This window comes from Lipophrys pholis, assembly GCF_963383615.2.
Source record: "Lipophrys pholis genome assembly, chromosome: 1".
Lineage (NCBI taxonomy): Eukaryota > Metazoa > Chordata > Actinopteri > Blenniiformes > Blenniidae > Lipophrys > Lipophrys pholis.
Window position 1 is genome coordinate 37,085,014 of NC_137635.1, and position 24,333 is coordinate 37,109,346.

Below are 24,333 nucleotides of genomic sequence, written 5' to 3' on the forward strand. Positions count from 1 at the left end.
AATAATTTAGTGTATTGCACATTTTTCCTCTAGCATGTGCAGTGGCCATGATTCTTTGATTGTCAACAATAACATGAAAAACACAGTCACCTTAACATACTTTGACCACATTAGTGTGAGGGATTGTATTTGACAAGGATACATTGGCTTTTCACTTTCCTACAAATGAGGTCTGCAATTACTTGGTCCTTCAATCCATAATTGTTTTGGATAAATTTCTCTAAATTAACGTTTTGATTAGCTTTTCGAAAAGTAAATGCAATGATGTGAAAATCAGTTGTATCTCTCTGTATTGAGTATAGATCACACAAGAATGAATTCTTTGATGGTCGTAGATTATTTTGGAAGGTTTTGATTTGCAGTGTTCAAACATAGTTCAGTATATATGTTCTCAAAATATTTTTGAAACTATTTTCCTAAACAACCTTTCCATCTCGATGCAGTGCTCTTTAGATGTACTTGACCATAGATGAGTTTCAGCACTCTGCGATGTTTTTAAGTGTCAAGTGTGAACTGGCCATGCCAGACTTGGCGAGGAACTGTCAATGTATAGAGTGAAGTAACCTGTTGGTGACCCCTGAAATTCTGGGCGGCCATCAATCCCACCCTTCATCTGACAGCGCTCGACTTCCTCTCATCCTCCTCCTCCTCTCTCCTCCTCCTGACACCCCATCCATTGGTCTCAATTAATCAGCCGTGGAGGGGAATTTATTCAGCCCCTGCCCAATTGCATCCTTTTGGTATGTGGCCCCAGTGGTAGCAGGTTGAGAAGCCATGGTCTACACTGTCTTTAGGCCTATTACTCTCACCTCACAGCTCACTCATAAAGAGAGCTTTGAACGGTCGGTTTTTGGGGGGATCCGGTGGGCTTTTTGTGCCATAATAGCCGAGTGGTTTCAGTCACTGCAGACAGACATGTTTACCAAACTTTGCATAGGTGAAGCAAGGGAGATTACGTGTGCCACTTTGAATAACTAGAGGCCTGATCCTTGGTTGCAGAAGGATATAATAAATGACAACATGTTTTTCCTGTACGAGCCAGAAGATCTTTATTTTGAGCTTGTTTGTGTACGTAGCAGTATCATAGTGTTCAATGTAAATGAGTCATTTAAGAAGTTTTGTATTACCTCTAAGGAATGATTTCATTGGGATTCAAATGAAGAGAATACTGAGAATGATAATAAATGGAAGAATAGACTGTGCTAATTAACATCTTGAGGATGCACTAAGTGGGCAGTAATGATGTGGAGGAATAATGAAATAAGATATAAACACTTCAGGTTGTGCTGTCAGTCATACAATATATATTTTTAACATTGGTGAGTACATTTTATTTTTTTCAATGCATCAAGTTTTCCTTTGTTTTGTACATTTTTTTTTTCATTGTGTCAGAGACACATCAGCTGTCGCGCTGGAGGAATGCACGAAAGCAGTGTCAAGCATTAAACATGTTCGGGTCACCTGCTTTTAGGGTTGCCAACCGTCCCTTGAAAAACGGAATTGTCCCGTATTTACAAACAAAAGTACACGTCACATATTGAGCTGAAAAAGGGGCACACTTTGTCCCGTATTATTGTGACAATCAAACAAAGACTGGAAAATGTCAATGGAATTAATGATTAACGGGGCGTTTCATACAAAAACTTACGGTAAACTTATTCCGCCGCCTCTCCTGCTCTGCGACCAATGAGCTGACAGCAGACACACACACGAGCAGAATCCCGCTTATTTCATTGGTTGAGGTACGGTTACTCGCGACAAGATAAATTAAGACAACAGACAAGTCTACAAAGCAACATGGTTGACAGTTCACTGGAGAGTTCACCTTTAACCAGTAGATGCTTTTTTTTTTTGTACATACAAATAGGAACACCATGGCAGGAGGACATGAAACACACAAACCTAGAGGCCTGTACTACGACGCTGGATTTTCTCTTATCGAGATAACTTCAAGGATTAACCCTGAGTTTTCTGTACAGCGACGCTCGCTCACCTCTCATCAGGATAAATCACCCCGGCAACTTACGCTGAATGTCTAACCTGCTCCTGAGCAGGTTGCGTTCTTGATAAGATCACAGTGAGTCTAACAGCTCCCCCTCCTGTCCAATCAGATCTCTTGGAAAAATGACCTGCCTATTCTTAAATGATCCCGATTGGTGTGTGGGTTCAGCACTGAGCTGCAGCGGGAGATGAAAAAGTAATTTAGAGCAATCTTTTTGACATACTAAAATAAATCCTCCTCACTGAGGCTTTGAAGGATGTTTCTCAGTGTTTATCACGGTTGATCCAAGTCTGTTTAGCGCCACGAGGGTTGATCTGTAATGAGGTTAATGATCACACATGACAGAACTGCAGAAACATGAATTTATAGAATGCAGAACTTCTCATGCCATCGTGGTGATTAATTAATATCACAACACAAAACACTCTCAGTCTTAAAACAACTGGAAATAAACTATAAACTAAAAGACGAGCAGTGAATAAGTTCAGCCCAACACGTTTCTGTTGTAATAAAGTGAAATTGAGTGATCAAAGTGCCGTGCCCTCCGTTTACATTACGTCGTTTATATTATATTATATTGTCACACACTAACACGTTAGGAATGGTCTGGCATTGGGCACGTCAACAGTATTGCTTTTAGCCTGGTGGGTGTGTTTTAATTCTTCATATTCTCAGAGAATAATTGATTCTTCAGTAATCTGTAAACTGCGCTGCAGGGTTTCTCCGTGTGTGTGTGATTGATTAGACGCTGCAAACTCTGCTCCTTTGAATTGCAAGCACACACATAGGTCTGGGTTGAACTAGCGAGTTGATAACCTGCTTCTTGGTAACGCTTATCAGGATCGCAGGTGTCTGGATAAGTCAACCCAGGAAACAGAGAGAGATCCTGGATATGTTGATCACGATTCGTAGTACAGGCCTGGTTGCAAACTTACAACTATTAAACGAAGCTAAACTAGACCATTAACTAACTTGACTAACTAAACAACAAAAACACAACACAACACAATCCCTAACAACACACACTACCAGCCTAATATAACCCCAATAATGGCATTTAAAGCCCCACCAACCCAAACTCCCACAGTGCATTGCAGCACATTTCAGTCTGTCCAATCAGCATCACGATTGCTACAATATTATTGATGGTTAGAAACCAATAAATACAGTTTATTGATAATATATGCAAATGAATACATAATCATAAACTTTCTTTACAGTATACCACAAATTTGCAGTCTTAAATGTATGGTTAGATGAATGAATAATAAATAAACTATACAGGTGGTTAAAATACTATACAAAATTAAAAATACATTCAATATGTTTTTTGTTTTTTTTAATCTTTTATTTACCACAGATTTATGGTGATGCAATTAAATTTAATGAGCTTGGGTTTAGTTTGAATGAATGTGGCAGGCTTAAGTCGTGTTTTTCTGAGTTTTAAGTTTTTTCCTAACGAGGCATTCATCATTTAACAACAAAATAAAGACATGGCACAATTAGGAAACGTGTCACCATGTCGTCAGACTTTCTTTCTGAGTGACGTGCTGACGTGTGTGAAGCTCCTTTTTTTCACCGGCTGTTTGAGACTGTAGTGACATTTCCTGATGCATAAGGGGAACACACATCAGACTACTTCTTCCTTGTTCTGCTTTGTTAGATGTACATAAGCTCTAAAATGCTGCAGGCAATAGAAACAAACACATTTATTGAGTCTCTCATGTAAATGGAACACATATTAAAAGCTGTTGCTCATTTAAGAAATACCATCACCTCCGTTATCTATGTCACCTCCAGATGTGTTTGCTACATTTTCAAGCAATTGTTCTTTCCTGAAGATTAACCCATGTCTATCAGATGTCACCTCAGTTTTGGAATAGAGTTGAACAATACCAAGACACTCAAATCTCCACACCAATTTGACCTTCCTTTTCTGTTGTGTTTTGATATAAGCTTAATCTTCCAATCTGCCCGAGCTCAGTGCTTCCCTTTCTGCTTCATACACTCATGTTTATCCAACTTTCGAAGCAGCTACACGATAACTCAACATCTGCCGTGTGAAACCAGTGCTCCATGTATATTTCAATACTTGATGGACGTCACAAGATGGACCTTGAGATAAGACAGTTTGCTCGCTTCTACACATGCTGGTTTTGAGTCGGCATGTTCTTGGTGTGGGGCCAGCAAAGCTCTCTTCAAGCTACCAGACTTCAGGTTGGATAAATCTAACAGCTGAAGTAGATCCACAATGGGAATACATTCATTCAATCTTTAATAGGAATAGTGAAAACTGGAGACATTTCACTGTGAGCCACCAAAAAAAAAGCTACATGTAATAGCGTATTTTTATCTAAAGTTACTATACATTTTATGTAATGACAGAGGTCACCCAGATGTTAGAAGGGGTTGTTTTTGATACTTGCCTCATTTCTTGCCTCATTTAAAAAGTCATAATGAGGTGGAGGACGGGTCATTGTTGTAGCTGCGCACAATGCACAGATGTGAATTTTATGTCCGTCTCGACCAACATACCACAGTGTTTGTCTCTGTAAGACTTTCGAAGACAATGGAAAGGAGCTTGAGGTTAAACAGCCGAGGGTTTGTCACAAAGCAGTGCTGAGAAAGTGTCCTGAGTTCAAATGAGACGCTCTACAGGGCACAGGTGCACACAGAAGACAATGCAGGAGAAAAAAAACCAAACAGGACATTTGAATTGAAGTTCCATGCATTTTGCAGTGAACTGGTGTGGTGGATTTTTCCATTTCATTCTTGTGCCATCAGCTTTAAACACCTACTGTAAATACGTGCCCAAATGTAAAAAGACAGATTGGCCCTACTGTCTGAGTAAACCTTGTGGCCAGTTTAAAAGATGTAGTATTTACAGCCACGACATAGTCTTCTTTGAATGATCATATCATGCAGAAAATACTTTTAACAGAATGCAAATATTTACAATAGACTAAGATAAACTGACCAAGTTGTGTTCCTCTGTAATCGGCTTTGGATAGACTGAATACAGCTTTGTGTATTGCGTGTCACACGACTAATGGCTGTCCATTTATAAAGTACACGTAGCACTTTCACAACATTTGATTCAAAAGTACATTTACAGAAACATTTGAGATGAGCACAGAGAGGAAGAGAGCAGCTCTATCGGTAAAATGCCATCACTCTGCAGGAGGTGTCCCTAAATAAAATCCATCAGGCAGGAAATGACACGCACAGTAAGCAGTTGCACGATATCAACAAATTACTAAGGGAGATTATCAAGCCTTTGCAGAGTTCATTGCTTGACTGACTGATTTCTTGTCGTACTTGTAGGAGGGGTTGTGACTAATGAAGCATGCGAGAGAGATGGAAATACTATATATACTAGACACAGTTTTCTTTTAAAGAGATAAAGTAACTTCATTGTGTGTGTGTGTGTGTGTGTGTGTGTGTGTGTGTGTGTGTGTGTGTGTGTGTGTGTGTGTGTGTGTGTGTGTGTGTGTGTGTGTGTGTGTGTGTGTGTGTGTTGCCCTGCACTGAGAGAAGTCTTGTTGTTCTTGCCACACTCCAGTAAACAGTATCTCTTACAGACGGGGCTGCAGCTGTCAGGAGACGTTGGTTTGAAAGGTCTGTGCTGCCGTCAGTCAAAGTGGCCCGCTGTGTATATGAATGCATGTGTAAAGTGATGTGTTTGTCCTTTAGTGTGTGACCTATGCGTCCGTCCACAGAGCTGGGGGGCTCTCTTTAGGCTGTGAGAGCAGGCAGGATGAGTGACAGCAGCTTCTCGATGAAACACAGGAGGGAGAAAGTGTACTACGGCTGGCAGGCAAACTAATGGATTCTTTTAGATTTATTGAGTTGAAGCCAGTTAACAAAATGATAAAGTTGTGATGTTCATCCTGATGCATGCCAACAGAGCTTTAATTTGCAAAGTCAAATAATCCTCTCCCTATGCACAGTCTGTATTTTGAACGCAGTTACACATTAGTGTGAATAATGAGCTGAAATAAATGTTATGTGCCTGATGTCAGTGAGAAACTCTGTCTTGCTCAAGGGATTCCTCAACATCTGTTTTTGAAAGGCTATGCATTTAAAAAAGTATAGAATACAGTAGAAATTTATTTATACAGCACCTTTCACTGACATGTGTCAAAAGGTGCTTAATAGCACTAAAAACACACAAAAAATAAAACAGAGAAGATCATTAAAGGCAAGAAAAAACATACATAGTTATACAAAAAAGTTCAATTGAGCAGCTCCAGGTCAAAGGACTGCCTGAAGGCTTTGGTGCAAGAGCTTCAGATGCACAGTCACCACGGGTTTTGAGCTTCGTGTGTGGGACCGCAAGCAGCATTTGTTGGCCAGACCTAAGCGCTCTTTCTGAGGCATATGGGTTAAGGAGGTTGGAAAGATAAAACGTTATTTTAAAATGAACATGGAAAGTCATCAGGAGCCAGTGAAGGGAGGAGAGGACAGAGGTAATGTGGGTTCTCCGGGTTGCTGCATTTTGGACGGTTTGAAGGCAGTTTAAAGATGACTGATTTAAACAGCTAAAAAGGCCATTACAGTAGTTTAAACGAGAAGAGATAAAAGCATGTAATATCATCTCCAGCTCCACCTTGGATGCCATTCCTTTTAGTTTGGCGATGTTACGCAGTTGGAAAAAGCAGGGACGTGTCAACAGGCTGACATGGCTGTCTAGTGACAGAGACTGGTCCAAAGATACTCCCAGATTATGGAGGCAGGGTTTGATATAATCATTTAATGGCCCAATGTGCTGCCTAATAGGTGGTATCCATTTTTGTGGGCAAGTATAAGAGCCTCTGTTTTTCTTGTGTTAAGCTAAAGGCAATTGTCAGTCATCCACATTTTAATGTCCTGCAAAGTAATAAATACAATAAAAATAGTAATGGGCCCAGGACAGATCCCTGAGGTACACCACAGGGCAGAGGGGCTGTGTCAGACATGAACTGGCCCACTGAAACAGACAACCTCCTGTGGGAGAGGTAGGATGAAAACCAGTCCAATGCATTTAACATCCTCACTCACAAACAGGAAGCGTTCATTCCTTTCGCATTACTCCAGCAGGCCCTTGTACAAGTGACGCATTTTAGGGTAACCCTAACCCTCTTTTTGTGACCTCCAGTCTGAACTGCACAGCACAGATCAGTGGTTCTCTTTGTTTTTCTCATTTCCTCAGCCCCAAGATGGCAGTCGTTTGAGGATCAGGTTTGCAGTAGGAAGAGCCAGAAACTTGTGCTTCCGACTGACTCACACCTGAGAGATGATCATTTCAGGAGAGTTAATCACCGACCCATATTATTGTAGGTGTGATTGATTTGTTTGTGACGAATGCAACTTGACAGCAGTCTCCGAATCAGATGACACATTGGTTAATCAAAGTGGAATCAAGCGCAGGGTGGATCTCACATTTGGCTTTAGTGTATGGAAACATGACCTCATTATAATCTGGGATAATCTGTCAGGTTTGGTGCAAGCCACTTTATCTTATATTGCCCTGATTTCTCAGACAACTATAAAAATGGCATATAAAATACCAATTCAAACTTTTTTTTAAGACATTTCACAGTGAAGGACAGCGTCACATATATAACCAATACCGTGTTAAATAAAATGTATTCAAACAGTGGAAGGCAAAAACTCCACATTAAGTCTATCATTATCAAAAAAGGAAATTTGTGTCATGGGTGAGTCATTATCTGATTGATTCATCATTATAATGCTGCACCAACATTTGTTGTTAAAGCACCAAGTTGGAAAACATTTTTTTTAATCTTCATTATTCCAAGAAGTGGCATTTATACAATTGTTTTCACTTATTTCGCAGTAAAAGAAAAGTGATAATTACAATTATGGAGCAAGTGTGTGTGGTATTGGTTCCATATTTGTCATTCTCATTCTAAGATGATTCAGTCATGTTAGTTTTGTGCTGATTTTAGAGTTTCATTTAATAGGATAGTTTCACTCTTTCTGATATTTGTTGTCATTTTCATGAAAGTTACCCTGTCATTACTGCTTTGGCCTTAACATGATATTCTATTTTTTTCACAATTGAAACTGTGAGGACTGATGGATTTCCTCACTTATCTTCATCAAATACATTATGCATATCTTACAGTTCAGGCTGATGTATAAAGAAGGATGCACACTTTCTGTGATTGCGTTCAAATCTGATTATAGGCTTCAGGAAATTGTTGTTCAGAATATCTCCACAAGTCCAAAATATTAAATAGTCACTTTTAGTATATCTTTGTTTTGTTTGTCTTAGCTCCTAAGTTGGAGCTGAAATGATGGTATTACGAGTCACAGCAAAGTCACTGCTGTCACTCGAAAGAGACCGCGGAGTGTTGCGAAAGTTGCAAACTAAATAGCAGACAGGGTGGGGTGGAGGGGGCAGGCGGGCGGGCATGTGTGGTCTTATATAAAGCCCAGATGGTCCCAAAGAAGCACGTGATGGAGGAGTGGAAGGATGGGGGGATATGGAAAGAGGAGTTCAGTCTGTATGTCTGACTGACCAGGGGGTCCCGGGAGCCAACACCACAGGCTACAACACCTGGGTGGAGGGAGAGAGCCAGACACTGGGGTCAGTGAAGGGAGAAAAGGATGTCATGAAGAACACACAGTTCAGCTTTTGCCTCGAGGGTTCAGCCAACGCGTGGTGTTTACGAGGCAGATACAGCTCGGATACTAGGGTTTAGCCTGCGGTCAGCTTTTACTTTGGTTTCATCTTCAGTGGGAAGAAGATGATTTCCCAAAGTGTCCCATCTGACTGTTAAAAAAAGGATTTTTGGAAGTCATGAAGAAACTAGTAGATTGTTTGCTTGTTGCAAGCTCCTTCACCATACGACGACCTAGTCAACAGCTCACCATGCTCAGTTTACACTAGTTGTGATAGCTGTCGCCCCTTGTAACAACCCAAAATGTAATAACACCCATAACATAATAACTTGCAAATAAGATACTTGATCCTTAAATGTAATAACATTTTGCCAATAATCAAATAAGTCATTACATTGACAGTATACATTGACTGCATTCTGAGGAATAAAAGCCTTTGTATATTATGTTATCGGCAAGTTATTATGGTATGGGTTTTAATACATTCAAAATGTTCCAAATGGTCGAATCTGTTACGGCCAGTAACTTACTCATGGTTATTACATTATTGGTTGCTGCTCACCCTATTTATACTTTCTGTGCATTGTTAAGTTAATCGGCTTTCAGCTGGAAATCATATGCTGTGGATGTGTGAGTAGCATCAGTCGTCATGTCTACACCTGACAATTTGGTAGAGCTATCAGCTTTATCTTGGCCTTTGTTGATTTGGTTACGCCCAACTTTCACCACATGTCATGCACACACACAGCTTTCTCTGCATCTCAATCTGACAGCAAGTGATGAAGAAAACAATGAAACTATACCACAAAATCTACTGCAAACCAAGCTGGCATTTGTAAGAGTTAAGAAAATGGGTGTATTTAAGTTTAAATGATCTAAGATGAGTTAATACCACTTTACAGAAAAAAAAAACATCAGGTCTTTTTTTAACCAATTAGTTCTAAATAAAGTTTCATGTACCTGTTTACAAAATAAATGTGATGTGAAAAGCTTATATCAGACTAGTATCTTTACCAGAGTAATACCTGATTTTTCCTAATTGGTTCACGTTTCTCTTCTTTTTTTTCTTTTCTTTTTTTTTGACAATTTTGTATATTTCAGCCCAAACAAAGGTTTTAAAAGTGCTTTATAACAATCTGTATTTTTTTATGGTTATATTATGGATCATGGTAAATGATGACGTGCTTTAACTTGTTGTTTGTGCATGTGTGTATTTCCTGAGACTCCCCACCTGGTTGCTGATAGGAGAGCCAGACACACAAAATGTGCAGCTGAGGCACAACAAGAACACACACAGCTGCACACCGTCTCCGACGCTTCTCTCCTTTCCAAAGTCAACTCCAGGCAGAGGAAAGCGCGACCCAAAGCAATATGGGGCTCACCACTGGAGGTTTCTGCTCACATGGTGGTGTGACTGCAGCTTCCCTCTGCGCATCTCGGCGCCCAAAAAAGCTTGTTTTTGCCGATCTTCCGGTCTGTCCCACCTGCAGCTTGCAGCCCAGCACAAAGAAGAGGTCAAGGATGTTGGAAGAAATGCTCTTTGTTTTGCCCTTATAACATGCGCGCACAGCCAGACTCAAAGACAAACTGCAGGGCTTTGGGGAAAATATGGCAGCTGTTTGTTTTCTGTGGTTGTTGCTGTTTTGCTGTCTTGATTTTTTTTCTTTTTCTTTTTTTTTCTGCTGATGAACAAGATGTCTCTCGCAGACTCCCGCAAGCGGTGCATCCATCAGGGAGAGGTGGTGTTTATATATCTGTGTGGGACGCCCCCTCGAAGACTTGGTGTCCTTCAGCAGTTTGCCAAAATTAGTGCAAAATAGAAAAGTTTATAACAGGCCACTGAACTGTAAATCTTTCACTTTCGTTATACAGCAATTAAAACATGCTTCCCTATATTTTCCTTAAACTCAGCTGTAGGCAGAAAGCCATTGAGAATTTTTCACTTTTTTTCGTTTAAAAAAAGACATACGTTAACATTTTTCAGGTTTTGCTATTGTGTGTATGGGTATTTTTATTCAATAGGAAAGAAACCCCTGCTATGCACAGATAACGTAACATAACAGCGTGGACAATTGAAGCTAGTTTTTATTGTGGATCAACGTGTATCCAAAAGTGAACACCCTATATGGGCTTGTACATGCAAAAATATATCTATTTAAACCGTTGTGAGACAGGTTACCCTACTGATGATGTGTTGTTGCAATAGTGATCTTTAATGTGGCGAGTTTAGTTACAGGATAGCATTTTAAGGATTTGACCTTAAATCATCATTTTACAATTGAACATTCATGCATTTTATGAACTTCATTCATTCTTGAGAACATTTTCAGGAGTTTTTGATGTTAATAATGGGAGTGGATGGGCTGGGTGAGGGTGGAGTTACGGTGAATTGGCAGAGGGTGTCGAGTTAAACTAAAAAACATCTCTCGTTGTGGCCACATTTCTCACTCAATCTTATCATATACATGACATCATATCATGTTGGGAGGACAGAAACAAAAAGCATTGGCATTAACAAAACGGGCATTCTCTCAAAATCACTTTAAAACTCCTTCAAAAGCAAATTCTATGCGATTCACATAACCAAAGCATTGTTTTTTATTTATGTTTTCAGTGTTTTTATGAAATTCAGCAAATCTTTTGTTTACCGAGCTGTTATCTGTCGCTTCTCTTTGAGGATTCATTGTCATACATCGTCTCCAGTATTCACATTTCAGTCAGAGCAGACAAACGTTCTGAATTAGTGAGGCTTATTTTTTTTGTAATGGTGAAAGTTCGCTCGTGTGTGCCCACAAACACACACACAAACAGTCACAGCTGAGGTTAGAGAGGAGGTCAGGGGAGAGGGACCATCTGATGCCAGCAGATGGAGTGATGCAGGGAGGGAGGAGAGCAGAGGAGAAGCAGGAAATCAGGACGACAACACCAAATGCTTATCGGCTGTTCTTAAGGCGCTGATTTCACTTTGCATCCTGTCTGCTCCAGTGCGTCTACCTTATGCTAAAGTCTGGGCTAAAGAACTGTTTCTGTCTTTCTTTCTTCTTTTTTTTGACAGAAAATAGTTAAGTATGAGAAAAACATATGAATATATCAACTCCACCTGCATCTACAGATATTTAATAATCAACACTGTCTGATTTTGTCATAAATGTAAATTTACCCACTATTACAATGTGATGGTGACATGAGCCAAACGGTTCCTCTTAGGATGCTTTACACTTTCATAGTGAATGAGGTGGCTTTCTGGACTTCATGCAGTCATTGGAGCTGCTGCAGCAACACGATCTCAGAAACACACTCGCTTTCTATTTACCTGAAGTCACCTTTGTCTCTTCACTCTGTGTTGCAGAATGGAGCAGTTCCAGGAGAGCCCGTGAAGAAGGATGAAAACTCCCGAAGAGGGAACTGGGGCAACCAGATTGAGTTTGTCCTCACCAGCGTGGGCTATGCTGTGGGCCTGGGCAACGTCTGGAGGTTTCCTTACCTCTGCTACAGAAATGGAGGAGGTATGAATCACATTCTATGGTCGAGCCCGTTTATCTTAGCAATACCATCAAGTAAAGTAATCTTAACTACTTAGATATTTAATCATACTTGCAGACAAAGAGTGAATTTGAATTGAAATTACAAAGGGAAATGTGAGAAGGAGGACATGAAAGATTTGTGATGTAATGCTACATTAGTCAGCAATGCAGCCGAAAGCTTTACAGTCAAGTCCCTTACAACGGAAAGCGTTAGTTCAGCAATATTGAAGTAAAATATTGTGAAAGAGCTAAAAGTCAAATTTTATTGGATTTATACTAAAATATTTAGACATTGGAGCAAAAAAGAAGTGCACATACACTGTTATATTTATTTATGTCTGTGCACACAGAAAACCAACACACCCAGGTACTCACAAGCCAGAGATCAAGTCAAACTACATGGTCTGTGGTTAGACCATGGTTATAATCTGGTAAAATGCCAATCTGATTACGATCATTAAACACTTTTTCTCTAATTATGATTCAAATTACTCTCGGGTTACTTTGTCCATGTGAATGGCATGTCAGTGGCTTCACATGGTTTGAGTTTCAAGTACTTGTCTGAGCATGTTTGTTACGTAACGTCAACAAAACATGTTTAATGCCTCGGTCTCTGGAAACAGTGAGGTGGCAAAGCTCAACTGGTGGATGCAGTTTTCACAAATGAAAGCAAAAACAAAACAAAAGGAAACACGAGCTTGATTTGTCTCACTTATAAATCTGTCTTGTATACAGTCATGTTGGTAAAGCTTGATAAGAGATATCACGTGTGCATGTCACAAGTGGACAAGCGTGCAAAGCATCATGGGATGGATAAAGTGACTGAGATGATATTTAACGGGGGAAATAAACTTGGAAATCACTCAGATGAATTAAGTTCATGTCAACAGAGCAAACTAATCTCACACCAGATGCAGCTGTGACAGTTCAAAAACAATAATAGTGGTATTAATCTAAAGTTAAAAACATACTAGCTTGTGCTTTTCTAAATTGTTCAGTAAGTAAAATTCTTCCCTTTGGTTTGAATTATAAGCTCACTAAAAATACATTTTCTTTCGAGTACCACATCTGTGCAATGTTTCAAATTGGCAGGAAATGTCTTCAGCACAGTGAAAAGCACGACAGTAGTGCACGTTGCATAAATCAATGTAACATCACTTCCAAATTAATACTGATGAATTAATACAATCAAATGTGAATGTACCCAATTTGCAAATGGCAAAGTTTGATATATTTGGTCTATACATGTACAATAAACATACATTTAAGGTAATTTCTTTCAGTATTTTGATAACATAGAAAATAAAGTTTTATAAGCTCGCTATGGACTATCTGACATAGTTTTTCCAGAACAGATCTGTCATTCAAGTGTCATTATTACCAATTTTGGGACCTGGTGCGGGAGTTCACAGTGTTTATTAACACGAGGTATCAACTGCTGCATAACTTCATCAATGATCATTGTGCTGACCCCAGATATTCTCTGCATTCAAGAACATGATGACAATGAAATATGTTTAAGACACAGTGCCGACGGCAGGATGAAACAGGCCATGATGAGCACTTTATGCTTTTGAATGTTGCTTTGACCCAAAAAACAAAAAGGAAAAATCACTCGTCAAAACCAACGCCTAAGTCTGTTAGTTTGAGCTCACCTCATTCCCTATTTCTGATCATTTCTTTCCAGTGAGGTCCACCACATGTCATATGTTAACTCTGCTGATATTTAGATTATATGATGTGTGTGGAAGGCCTGTATGTCCATTCAAGGACAGGTTGTATGTAGGTCATACATTAGCTAATGCCCAGCTCCAGATAAGTGAGCTGAGCTTTACCAGCGCCGATAAGATTTTGGTGTTGTACAATATCAGCTGGTTACTCCGACCTCGTTCGCATACTGATAAAAAAGAAAAAAAGGCTTGGGGGGAGCACACACACACACACACATACACACACATGCACACCATAGACAAATAGACATTCCCTATAGATGAATGTCTGCTTTCCGGTCCAGGCTGGCTAAGCTTCACATTTCAGTGACCTTTCTGTTCACACAGAGAAGTTTTAAGATTTTTTATAAAACTTCAGTATCATCTATTATTTATTCCTTTTCAGCCAATGACTCAGATTTAAGTTGTATCGTAGTTGTTTTTAGGGAAAAATACATTCATCATTTTGCACAAATGTTCAACAAGGCACTGCTCTACGAAACTTCTTCCATCGTTGGTCAATTTCTTTATTAATAATAATGGTACATAAAGAATGCTTTCCACCATTTTTACAGATGACCTTATTTGGAGTAGGTATTTGAAGAAAAAGAAATAACAATATTATATGAGTGAAATAGTGAATGACATATTATAGGTGAAACTACTAAACAACATTTAAAATTGTGTTCAGAAGAGTGAGTAATGTAGTATATTAAGATACCATTGATAGATACTATCACATATAACACTCATGTTCATGTTAGCTCTTTTCGCACTCTGAGATACTTCATTGTTCAACTTAAGTGCACGATCTCCATGATTCACAATGGTGTTTTTTGTATTCACTGGATGTGTTTTTCACACATGCTGTTTTAGATCAAACCTGTTATTCGAGGACACATGAACAACATATTTGTGATTCTTGTGTCGATGAAAAGCTCAAGTTCATTTAAGCCACAGTTCCACCGCGCAGTACGTGGTGGGGCGCGAGGGTACGGTACACCCAGGCCCATATCTGTCCCACGGTCCACCACAAAAAGTATGGTTAAAATGTAGGCGGGGTTGTGAACAACACGGGGGATGTGTCGGGCGAAGAACGCGGCCAGCAGAGTAAAACCTTGAGCCTCGTTCTCTGTGACACAGCATAAGCTTTTTCAATCAAGAAGCATCCAGCTCCCACTGAATCTCCTCCTCTCCTGTTACTGAGAGGAGTGTCTGCGCCTCGTTGAAAGACCGCGATGTGTCGTGCGCCGACGTTTCAATAAACCCAGTTAATAAAACAACCAGTGAGCACAAAGCGGCGTATGTAAACAACAGGAGGGTTTCGGCCGATGAAATATTTAAATATTGCGGGCAAGTCGGAAAAAAAACCCCAAAAACTATGATGATCACTGATTCTTGGCGAGAGGGAAATGTGAAACTGAGGTGTTTTAGGAGAAAATGAAAAAAAAAAACAGAGTGATGATCGTCACTACCAATCAGCAGACGGCTGTGTTGTCGTTCCTCCTCACAGATCCGTTCCTCAGTGCGAGGTACCTCAACGGAGGGGTGGCAGAAAATCGTAGCCAGTGGTCACGTTTTTTTGTGTACCATCCACAACCTTTTCAGTGGGACTACGCAAAAACCCATTCCGGCACAAAATGTGCGGTGGGACTGCAACTTTAGAGACTAAAAGAATAAGTCAGAACTGACTTATTCTTGCTTGGGAGGTCACTGAAATGTCCGAAACATATTCATGAGCTATTTTTCTGATCATTCGCCAATATTCTTTTTCCACATTTTCAGTCCATGTATGAGCATGAAGACGGTGTTGACTGGTGTGAGTTCTTTTTACATTTTTTCACCTCCAGGTGCCTTCATGCTACCGTACTTCATCATGCTGGTGTTCTGCGGCATCCCCCTCTTCTTCCTTGAGCTTTCCTTTGGACAGTTTGCCAGCCTGGGTTGTCTGGGAGTCTGGAAGATCAGCCCTATGTTCAAAGGTGTGTGCTTTCATGTAGTTTAATTTCATCAAGAAGACGTTTTTAGTCAAGTTAATGTGGTCAAAATGTACGTGTGACGTTACGTAACACCCCCCGATCTTTCCTCTAACCAGGTGTGGGCTACGGCATGATGGTGGTGTCAACCTACATTGGGATCTATTACAATGTGGTCATCTGCATCGCTTTCTACTACTTTTTCATGTCCATGACAAACCTGCTGCCATGGACTTACTGCAACAATCCCTGGAACACGCCCGCCTGCAGCGGGGTGGTGGGATCCGGCTCCCAGCTCAACAGCAGCCTGGCTAACGCTACCACCACCCTGGTAGCTGGAGTGTCCGAGATAGTCAACCGCTCCAAGAGGACCAGCCCCAGTGAGGAATACTGGAAGTAAGAACTGGAATCAAATTACATGCATTTGAGCTGTTGGTATCGTCATAATTTATCTATTTTTAAGACGCAGCATCATCATCATCAAGGCCAGAAGCAATCTCGGTCAACAAAAAGTGAAGTCATGATACGTCCTGGGCACGACAGCAGTCATCACAAAGCTAACGTGGGACCAGTTAGATAGATGATTTATTAGAGGAGAATGATGATAGTCCATTATTTTATGAAATTAAGTGTTTTTAAAACGTATTCAAAGTTTATTCCCCAAAATCCAGCTTTTCCTTGATTTTCAGCCAGTGGAATATTGGATCATAGGAGCTGCATTCAGAATCTGCTGTGTCTGTGTGAGCTGGACTGTCTCCGCCAACACATGGCCATCTTGGGAAGAGGAGGAAGTACTTCCTCTTGTGGTGCCATGTGCCACAGCAGAGTTGCCTAATTGTAGGAGGGTCAAAGGGAGGTCCGACCTTGATTGGGATTGGCTAAACCCCCGATGACAGTATATAGGGTTTGATTTCTGATTCCCTCTTTGGAGCAACACACTTTTTAAAAATTTAAACAAGCCGGGGAGAGAGATGACAGACTTTATTCACTTGTGGGGTGTCATTTCCAGGTATGGAGATGCATATTGCTGCTGGAAAACTTTTGGAAAGTGAAGTTTGCATAATATGACCCCTTTAAGGAAAATTGGACTTAACACACAGGTCAAACTTGACATGCACCTGCAAGATAAGCTCGCTTCGAACATGCCTTGTGTTTACAGAAAACATTCTAATATTTGGATTGACTGGCAGTGTGCCAGCTTCTGAGCAGAGTCATTAGAAGCGACACACGTCACATTTCCTTGTGTATGTTCAGATCAATGCAGCAAAATTATAAACCATTACATGCAAAGGTAAGAAGAATGATTGATTACAGGTGAACATGAACTTTGAAACATCAGAATATATTTAGGCTTTAAAAAAAAACAACACAAAAATGCGCCACTATCTGTGTTTATGCTCACATAAATCTTGTGTAGCTGCACCATGTGAAAAACTGATTGCTCAAGCAAAGTGTAGAGTGTGGAGAGCGATAATCAATCATCCCCTCATTTGCAGAGATTTATTTCAGTAGCAGGGGAGAAAATCCGTAGGCTGTAGTAAATACATGGAGATGCATGAATAATTATCATCAGTGTTCCTTTGCAGAGGGTTTAAATACTATTATCATTTAAATTCATATTTAAGGATATTTAAAAGAAAAAAATTTTGTATGCCCTCATTAAATTGTTAGTTGGTACATCAGGGGTTGTTTTTTTTTTTATCTCTACCTAATAGTTGTTGCTAGTGTTCAAGTGTTTGTCCTCCATGAAGTATCATTTCATCGAATAGTTTTAAAGTGTAAAGTGAGATTCATGTTTACTTTTTAACATTTCTTCAAAAAGAAAATCAACTTGAGCCAATTCTGCATATGCAAACCATTAAAGCATCTGTACCTCTCCCTGTCTTTCTTCCACTCTCAGACATTATGTGTTGAACATCTCTGATGATATTGGAAACTTCGGAGAGGTCCGTCTGCCTATCCTAGGCTGCCTGGCTATATCCTGGGTTGTCGTCTTCCTCTGTCTTATCAGGGGTGTTAAATCATCCGGAAAGGTCAGCTTCACACCAAACACATGCACACGACCACAATGTAATATCAGTTAGTGCAGTGCATCTTTTGCACGGGATGTTTATCTCTCTGTTGTTGTCGTCCAGGTGGTGTACTTCACAGCCACTTTCCCCTATGTTGTTCTGACTATCCTGTTCATCCGTGGGATCACCCTGGATGGAGCCATTAATGGCATCAAGTACTACTTGACTCCACAGTGGCAGAAAGTCCTTGATGCGAAGGTATGCACTCATATTAGCGGGTAGATGAAGACATGAACTGGAAATAGATGCATCTGTGTTGTCTGGTCTCTTTTTCCTTCCTCGTACTATTTCTGAGTGTATGTGGGTTTGTTTTTGTAGGTTTGGGGAGATGCTGCCTCACAGATCTTCTACTCCCTGGGTTGTGCCTGGGGTGGTCTCATTACCATGGCTTCCTATAATAAGTTTCACAACAACTGTTTCAGGTTGGTACTCCAGAATAGTGTCGAGAAAAGAAAATTAGAAACTGTGCTTTAATGCAGTAGGTTAGCATTTTGGGCTTTTACACTATTATTTTACGATGAAGACATGAAGTTATAAAGTGAGAATACAGCCTCTTGGCCTAAATGTGCATCCTCTTCCAGATTGTGATCACTAATACATACATGTATATGAATATGTGATCGCTTTAGAAAAAAAAGATCATCCAAGGAATGGAAATTGAAGTAGCGAATAACTTAAAGTTTGAGGTTTCACAAAGAGAGAGCGCCATAAGAGGAGGGTTGGGAACTGCTTGATCAACATCGAGCAAGCTTGGTGATAAATGGATGCTTGTGCTAATGTGTGACCAGTAAAATAGTTTGTCTGATCAGAAATGGACATATATGGACACTGGAGTCTAAAGGTGAGTTTGAACAGCACCTGGCAGCGTCTTAGATGTGACTATGGAGTAGGGTTCTGCGTTTCAGTCAGACAGAAAAAGCAGGACAAACGATGGGCTGAGACAAGGAGGGTGAAGTGACAGAGAAGGGAGAGATGAAGAAAAGGAAGCTCTGTTGGAAACATTTAGATGGAAAGCTAATGTGAAGGAGAATAAGACGTTGGCTATCATATTATGGACCAATGTGACTCAAACAAACATATAGCAGTTTGTAATCATGTGACTGTTTAATTTCAGTATTTAACCTCTCTAAACTATGATGGTCACTGTTTCTTTTTCTTTTTTTTCATTTTTTGCAAATTTTTCTTTTTTCTTTTTGCATTTCACAATTACAAAAACCTTTTGTTAATCCATTAACCATTTCACTCTGCTTCCTGATGGCTGTTTAGTCAACAAGTGCCTAAATCCGCTAGGATAATGAAACAAAGAACATTTTGTGCAACAATTATTTTCTTTTAAGTGCAAGTAACTCAGAACACTACTACCACTACATATCTAACACAAAAATAAATAAATTAAAAAAAAAACTGCAGTATTGAGTGTAAGGAGGAGAGGAGAGGACAATTTGAAGGCGACAGGTCTAAAAAAGAGAAGGTGAGATACTGTTGAAGAAGAGGAGGGACAAAGATATAATCCCTTTTTTGGATTTGTGTTGAAAGACCGGTCACTCTGTGCTTGAATACCAACGGACCGGACAAGCAGACGAGGAGAAGGTTAAGACGGAGGAAAGGGCACCGAGGAGGCGATAACGAGACGAAAATATGTCATTTATTCTCCTTTGCTTGTCCACAAATGCTGGCTGAGTGCGGGAGTCAGAACTGTTCCTGGGGGCAAGTAGAAGGGCTGGAGATATCATTTGTTTCTATGCCAGGAGCGAGACGCTGCGCTATCTGTGCACACAGCTGCACCGCTTAATCAGCTTGTGTTCTGCAGCTCCGTCCCAGTGGGGACCCTCTCTGCTCTCCTGTAACTCCACCAATTGGTGCGCACGCAGAAGTATAAGAGTGTAGGGCAGGACAAATGTCTCGGTGGGGCGAGAAGCTGACATCAAAGATGTCCACAGTGACAACCTGAACAGGAAACTGAGCCCTCTGTAACCACAACACTCACTGGTTAAACCCAAATGCAGTTAAAAGCTAGGTCAGAGGCAGGAAGTATTTTTTTTCTCCAGTCATTCCTGAACTTCTGCACCTGTCAGAATGAGACCAATGCTTGTCAAAAGCAAAACAAAGCATGAATAAATTGACAGTCCGAAAACACATTTCACCACTACCTGTCTAAGTGAAAGTCTATCATAGGTTAGAAGAGAATAACTTTTTCCCTGATGCTGTGCTGTAAATAATTAGGAAAAAAAGGATCAACTAAATAGATTCAGGTCTGTATTTTATGATTTTTTTTATTTTATTTTTTTAAATTTAAAGCACGCTGTATTTGGTAAGGACAAACATGGCCGTGCTTTCATATTTTTTAATGGAAATGGAAAAGCATTTTGCCCCATTTTCTGTGGCCTTGAGACAAATGTTCCTGCAGTACGTTGAAAGTATGCCCAACATTTATTGTGTTTGATTTACAAGCTGCTGTTTGACGTTACTTCAATAAATCGTCCAACTACATATTTCTATACCTGCTTTTTACCAAGTTGAGTCTCAGGTACTGGAGCCAATCACAGCTTCAGATTAATGAGAAGCATTGGACGTATTGGTAGTCCCTCAGGTGAATAACCGAGGCTAACAGATACAATCACTGATATTTATATCTGTAGTTTATTTTGTCACGAGTTGACTTTCTTGTCAGTATGAGTTTGGAGATCAATTGCATTATTGGTCGTATATGATGACAAGTTGACAGGTTTTATTGGCATGTCAGCCTTAGAACAGAGTCAATATTTGTTCCAAACTGGAATATATTTTTATCTTAACCACTTCTTTGGCACACATGTTCATGCGTCATTTCAGATCACCTGATGGGAGTGTCACTGTTACTTGTTTTTCTAACTGCAATATTCTGGAAAATATTAAAACATTATTTTCTATTCCGTCACCACCTTTTCGCAGGTTTCTGGACAGACCTTTATGTCAATTGAAACAATGTGTTGTTGCAGTTTATACGTCTTTGAAGTGTTCATTGTTGATTTTTTTTTTCTCTGCACACAGAGACAGCATCATCATCAGTATAACCAACTGTGCGACCAGTGTTTATGCCGGCTTTGTCATCTTTTCCATTTTGGGCTTCATGGCACATAACCTGAACGTCCCTGTGTCGGAGGTGGCTGACCACGGCCCGGGACTGGCCTTTGTGGCTTACCCTGAAGCACTCACACTGCTCCCCATCTCACCACTGTGGTCACTGCTTTTCTTCTTCATGCTCATCCTTCTTGGACTGGGGACTCAGGTGGGTGGACTCACACACTAGTTTCATTACGGATTTTACAAAATAGTTTTTATTGTTATTTAATTTGTTAGACACTTCATTAAAAACACAAATCTAAATCCATAAAATGTGGAAATACAACGCAGACAGCACAAATAAAAACAATAGATATACAAATACATTCACCAATACAAATACATACAGAAACAGAATCTTCCACTTGTTTATGGATGTTCATAAAACTTGTGTTTTTCATGGAAGTACTTCTGTCCGATCTCCATTGGCAAACAGTTCTCCTTCGAGGTTTTGGCCAAGCCCACCTCCAGTGGACTGGGCTTTACACAATTGGTCAATTTGGAAAATGACATCTTATTACTATCCAGAAAAGATGTCCCATTAGTTGACATGTGAAAATATTATGTAAAGGATTGTTGTTTGTCCAGAGTTATTTTGTGGCCTTGACTGTGTCATGCCGCCCCAGCAGATTCAGCATTTATTAATGAATGTCTTGTGTTATTGTCCTGATAAAACACCGATGACCACATGTTTCCTCACCATCTTTGAACAGAGGCACTTTATTTTACCGGCCCAAAAAGGTCTTAGTAGTATAATAGCTTAATTATTATTATAGATTCTGGTCATCAGCATTATAAGTGTGATATTCTTCAATTATGACAGGATTAGATTTGATCAGAATCTATAAAAAAAAAAAACCTTATTCACAATATTAGATAGCAGATTAAATACATATACCTCAAGTAGTTCACCCAGATTTTAAACGGTTATTAGATTGTGTATTATTCTTTGGGGAACATATTCCTCTGCACTGTGAATGCTCTTGAGGCGTTAAATCCCCACATCTTTTTCCTCTTGTGGTTTCTCTAGTTCTGTCTGCTGGAGACTCTGGTGACAGCCATTGTGGATGAGATCGGCACAGACTGGATCATCAGGAACAAAACCGTAGTCACACTGTCTGTGGCCATTGTTGGTTTCCTGCTGGGAGTGCCACTAACTACACAGGTGAACCACTGTGCTTATGTTTGGTTTGACTAGAACCTGCGAGAAAGAATGAAGAACTGACTTGTACCCTGTTTGTTTGTGTGTGTGTGTGCAGGCAGGGATCTATTGGCTGTTACTGATGGACAACTATGCTGCTAGTTTCTCTCTGGTCATCATATCCTGCATCATGTGCATTTGCGTCATGCATATTTATGGTAAAAAGCTCAAATATAACCTTGGTTATATTTTGGATTGAAGCCTGGGTTTTCTTGGTGACTTGGACTTTTACTCATCTCTGAAAAAAACTTGATGTACCTACACAAGATGACTCTACAAAGAGATGGTGTCATTCAAAAGTGTTGCTATTCGCAAAATATCGCCAGTGAATGTCAATCTGTCAAAGAGATGTAGGAATGAAAGGAAAAGCAAGAGACAGGAAAGTAAATGATGAAAGAAATGTTGTCATTCAAGGACAGCTGAAGTTTGCACCATGTCAGCACTTAAATTTAGGAATTATTTCCCGGCTATTCTTCACAGGAATCAATTAACAGAAAGACACTTTCGCCGCACAAGAAGCAGATTCTCCTCTATTAAAAAAAACAAAACAGGCTCCATCAATACAAAGAAAGTGGCAGATTAAACCAGGGATGAGGACTTTGCCCTGACACATTTTTGACACTGCTGGAAACCTGACACAGCTCAGCTCTGCGAAACGCTTCACTGAAGCTGACTCCATTTCGTTCAAAGTAGAATCAGGCAGGCCAAAAGAGGCTGCACCATGAGAAGATCAATACGTCAAGCTTTGTTCACCCAGAGATAGAAAATCGACTTTACTGATACTGAATTTACAAACTAAAGACTCCAGTTTGTTAAGGTGCTGTAACAAACAGGGCTGTTTGTTGGCAGAGCATTTCTAAGCCAACTTGTGGGCTAATACATACGAGCACATTGTAGTGGATAATGGAAAAAGTCCAAGGTGGATATTTGTGTCAGTGTCAAAGTAGAGAAAAGATTATTTCATCCAACTTTGAGTTGCAATGGGCTGGAGCCCATCTCAGCTGACCTTGGCTTGAAAGGCATTGTACTCTGTGATGGACTCTGTTGTAAGTCTATCACAAAGTTATTACAAAGAGATACACAGTCTACACACAAGGAGCCAGAATCTGACATCTAAAGCTGGTGCTCTCACGGTAAGGCAAGAGTACTAACCACTACTGGGCAACTTCATTCTTGTTGAGTCATGCTAGAACAGGATGATAATCCCCATCAAAAGTGCTCAAAGCTTTCATGAACTACTTGAAAATGAAGTACAGCTGACTGCACGTTTCCTTAGAGGTCACCTCGTGTGCACCCCACCAATCACTAATGTGACCACTTGAACATCAATAAAGATGACCTTGCCTGACATCCCCACAAGCCCTTCAGGACATTGCCAGAAAATATGTGGACAGCATGGGTTGTTAAGATCTTCAGTTTAATGAAGTACTTGCAACTCAAGTTCAAAAAAATAAAATACAAAATGCAGTAAAAGTTCATTGTTTGACTCAAATCGATATGTGTTTTTGCACAGTTTCAATGATTTAGGTACCATTAGGCTGTGGTGAAGACAGGTTGGACAAGTCACCAGTCCATCACAGGGTAAACACAGAGTTGGACAATTCATTCCCACCAGCCTCCAAGAGTAGACTGAGGGCAATTTAAACCCTCGTTACAATACATATTTCTGTCAAAACAACAGAGAAGCGAAATACTAGACTGACCAAAATACTAGACTGACCAATACCCAGAGAAAATGTATGCATGGACAGGGAGAACATGCAAAGCAAATCCTAGACTGCATATTATATACTGTATCTGACACTGCCATTTGCTTCCCTATGCAGGTCACAGGAACTACTTCAAAGATGTGGAGATGATGCTGGGCTTCCCTCCTCCTCTTTTCTTCAAAGTCTGCTGGAGATTCATTTCGCCCCTCATCATCTCAGTAAGCAAACACATATCTACTCATTTTGAGAGAGAGAGCGAATGGACTCAATCTTCCCTGAAATTTGACCAGTGTTGAAGTTGCTTTTCCTCTTGAAACTCATTTGTAGGTTCCTTTGTCTACAGACTAACCCCTGCTATTTTCTAAGCAGCCTGAATGAGTTGAAGGTTTTCAACTATCCTGCTGACAT

The 24,333-nt window shown here is 40.1% G+C and overlaps 1 protein-coding gene across 2 annotated transcripts in view; it reads left to right on the plus strand.

Moving 5' to 3' along the window:
• Window positions 1-24,333, plus strand: part of slc6a9 (solute carrier family 6 member 9) — a 72,161-nt gene that overhangs the window by 42,175 nt on the left and 5,653 nt on the right. For both annotated transcript variants that reach the window (XM_080471693.1, XM_080471692.1), the window contains 10 exons: window positions 11,982-12,138; window positions 15,716-15,847; window positions 15,961-16,237; window positions 17,742-17,874; window positions 17,977-18,111; window positions 18,232-18,335; window positions 20,944-21,181; window positions 22,046-22,180; window positions 22,275-22,374; window positions 24,043-24,143. In XM_080471693.1, coding sequence (XP_080327819.1) covers window positions 11,982-12,138; window positions 15,716-15,847; window positions 15,961-16,237; window positions 17,742-17,874; window positions 17,977-18,111; window positions 18,232-18,335; window positions 20,944-21,181; window positions 22,046-22,180; window positions 22,275-22,374; window positions 24,043-24,143 — 1,512 coding nt within the window. The remainder of the gene's footprint in view (window positions 1-11,981; window positions 12,139-15,715; window positions 15,848-15,960; window positions 16,238-17,741; window positions 17,875-17,976; window positions 18,112-18,231; window positions 18,336-20,943; window positions 21,182-22,045; window positions 22,181-22,274; window positions 22,375-24,042; window positions 24,144-24,333) is intronic.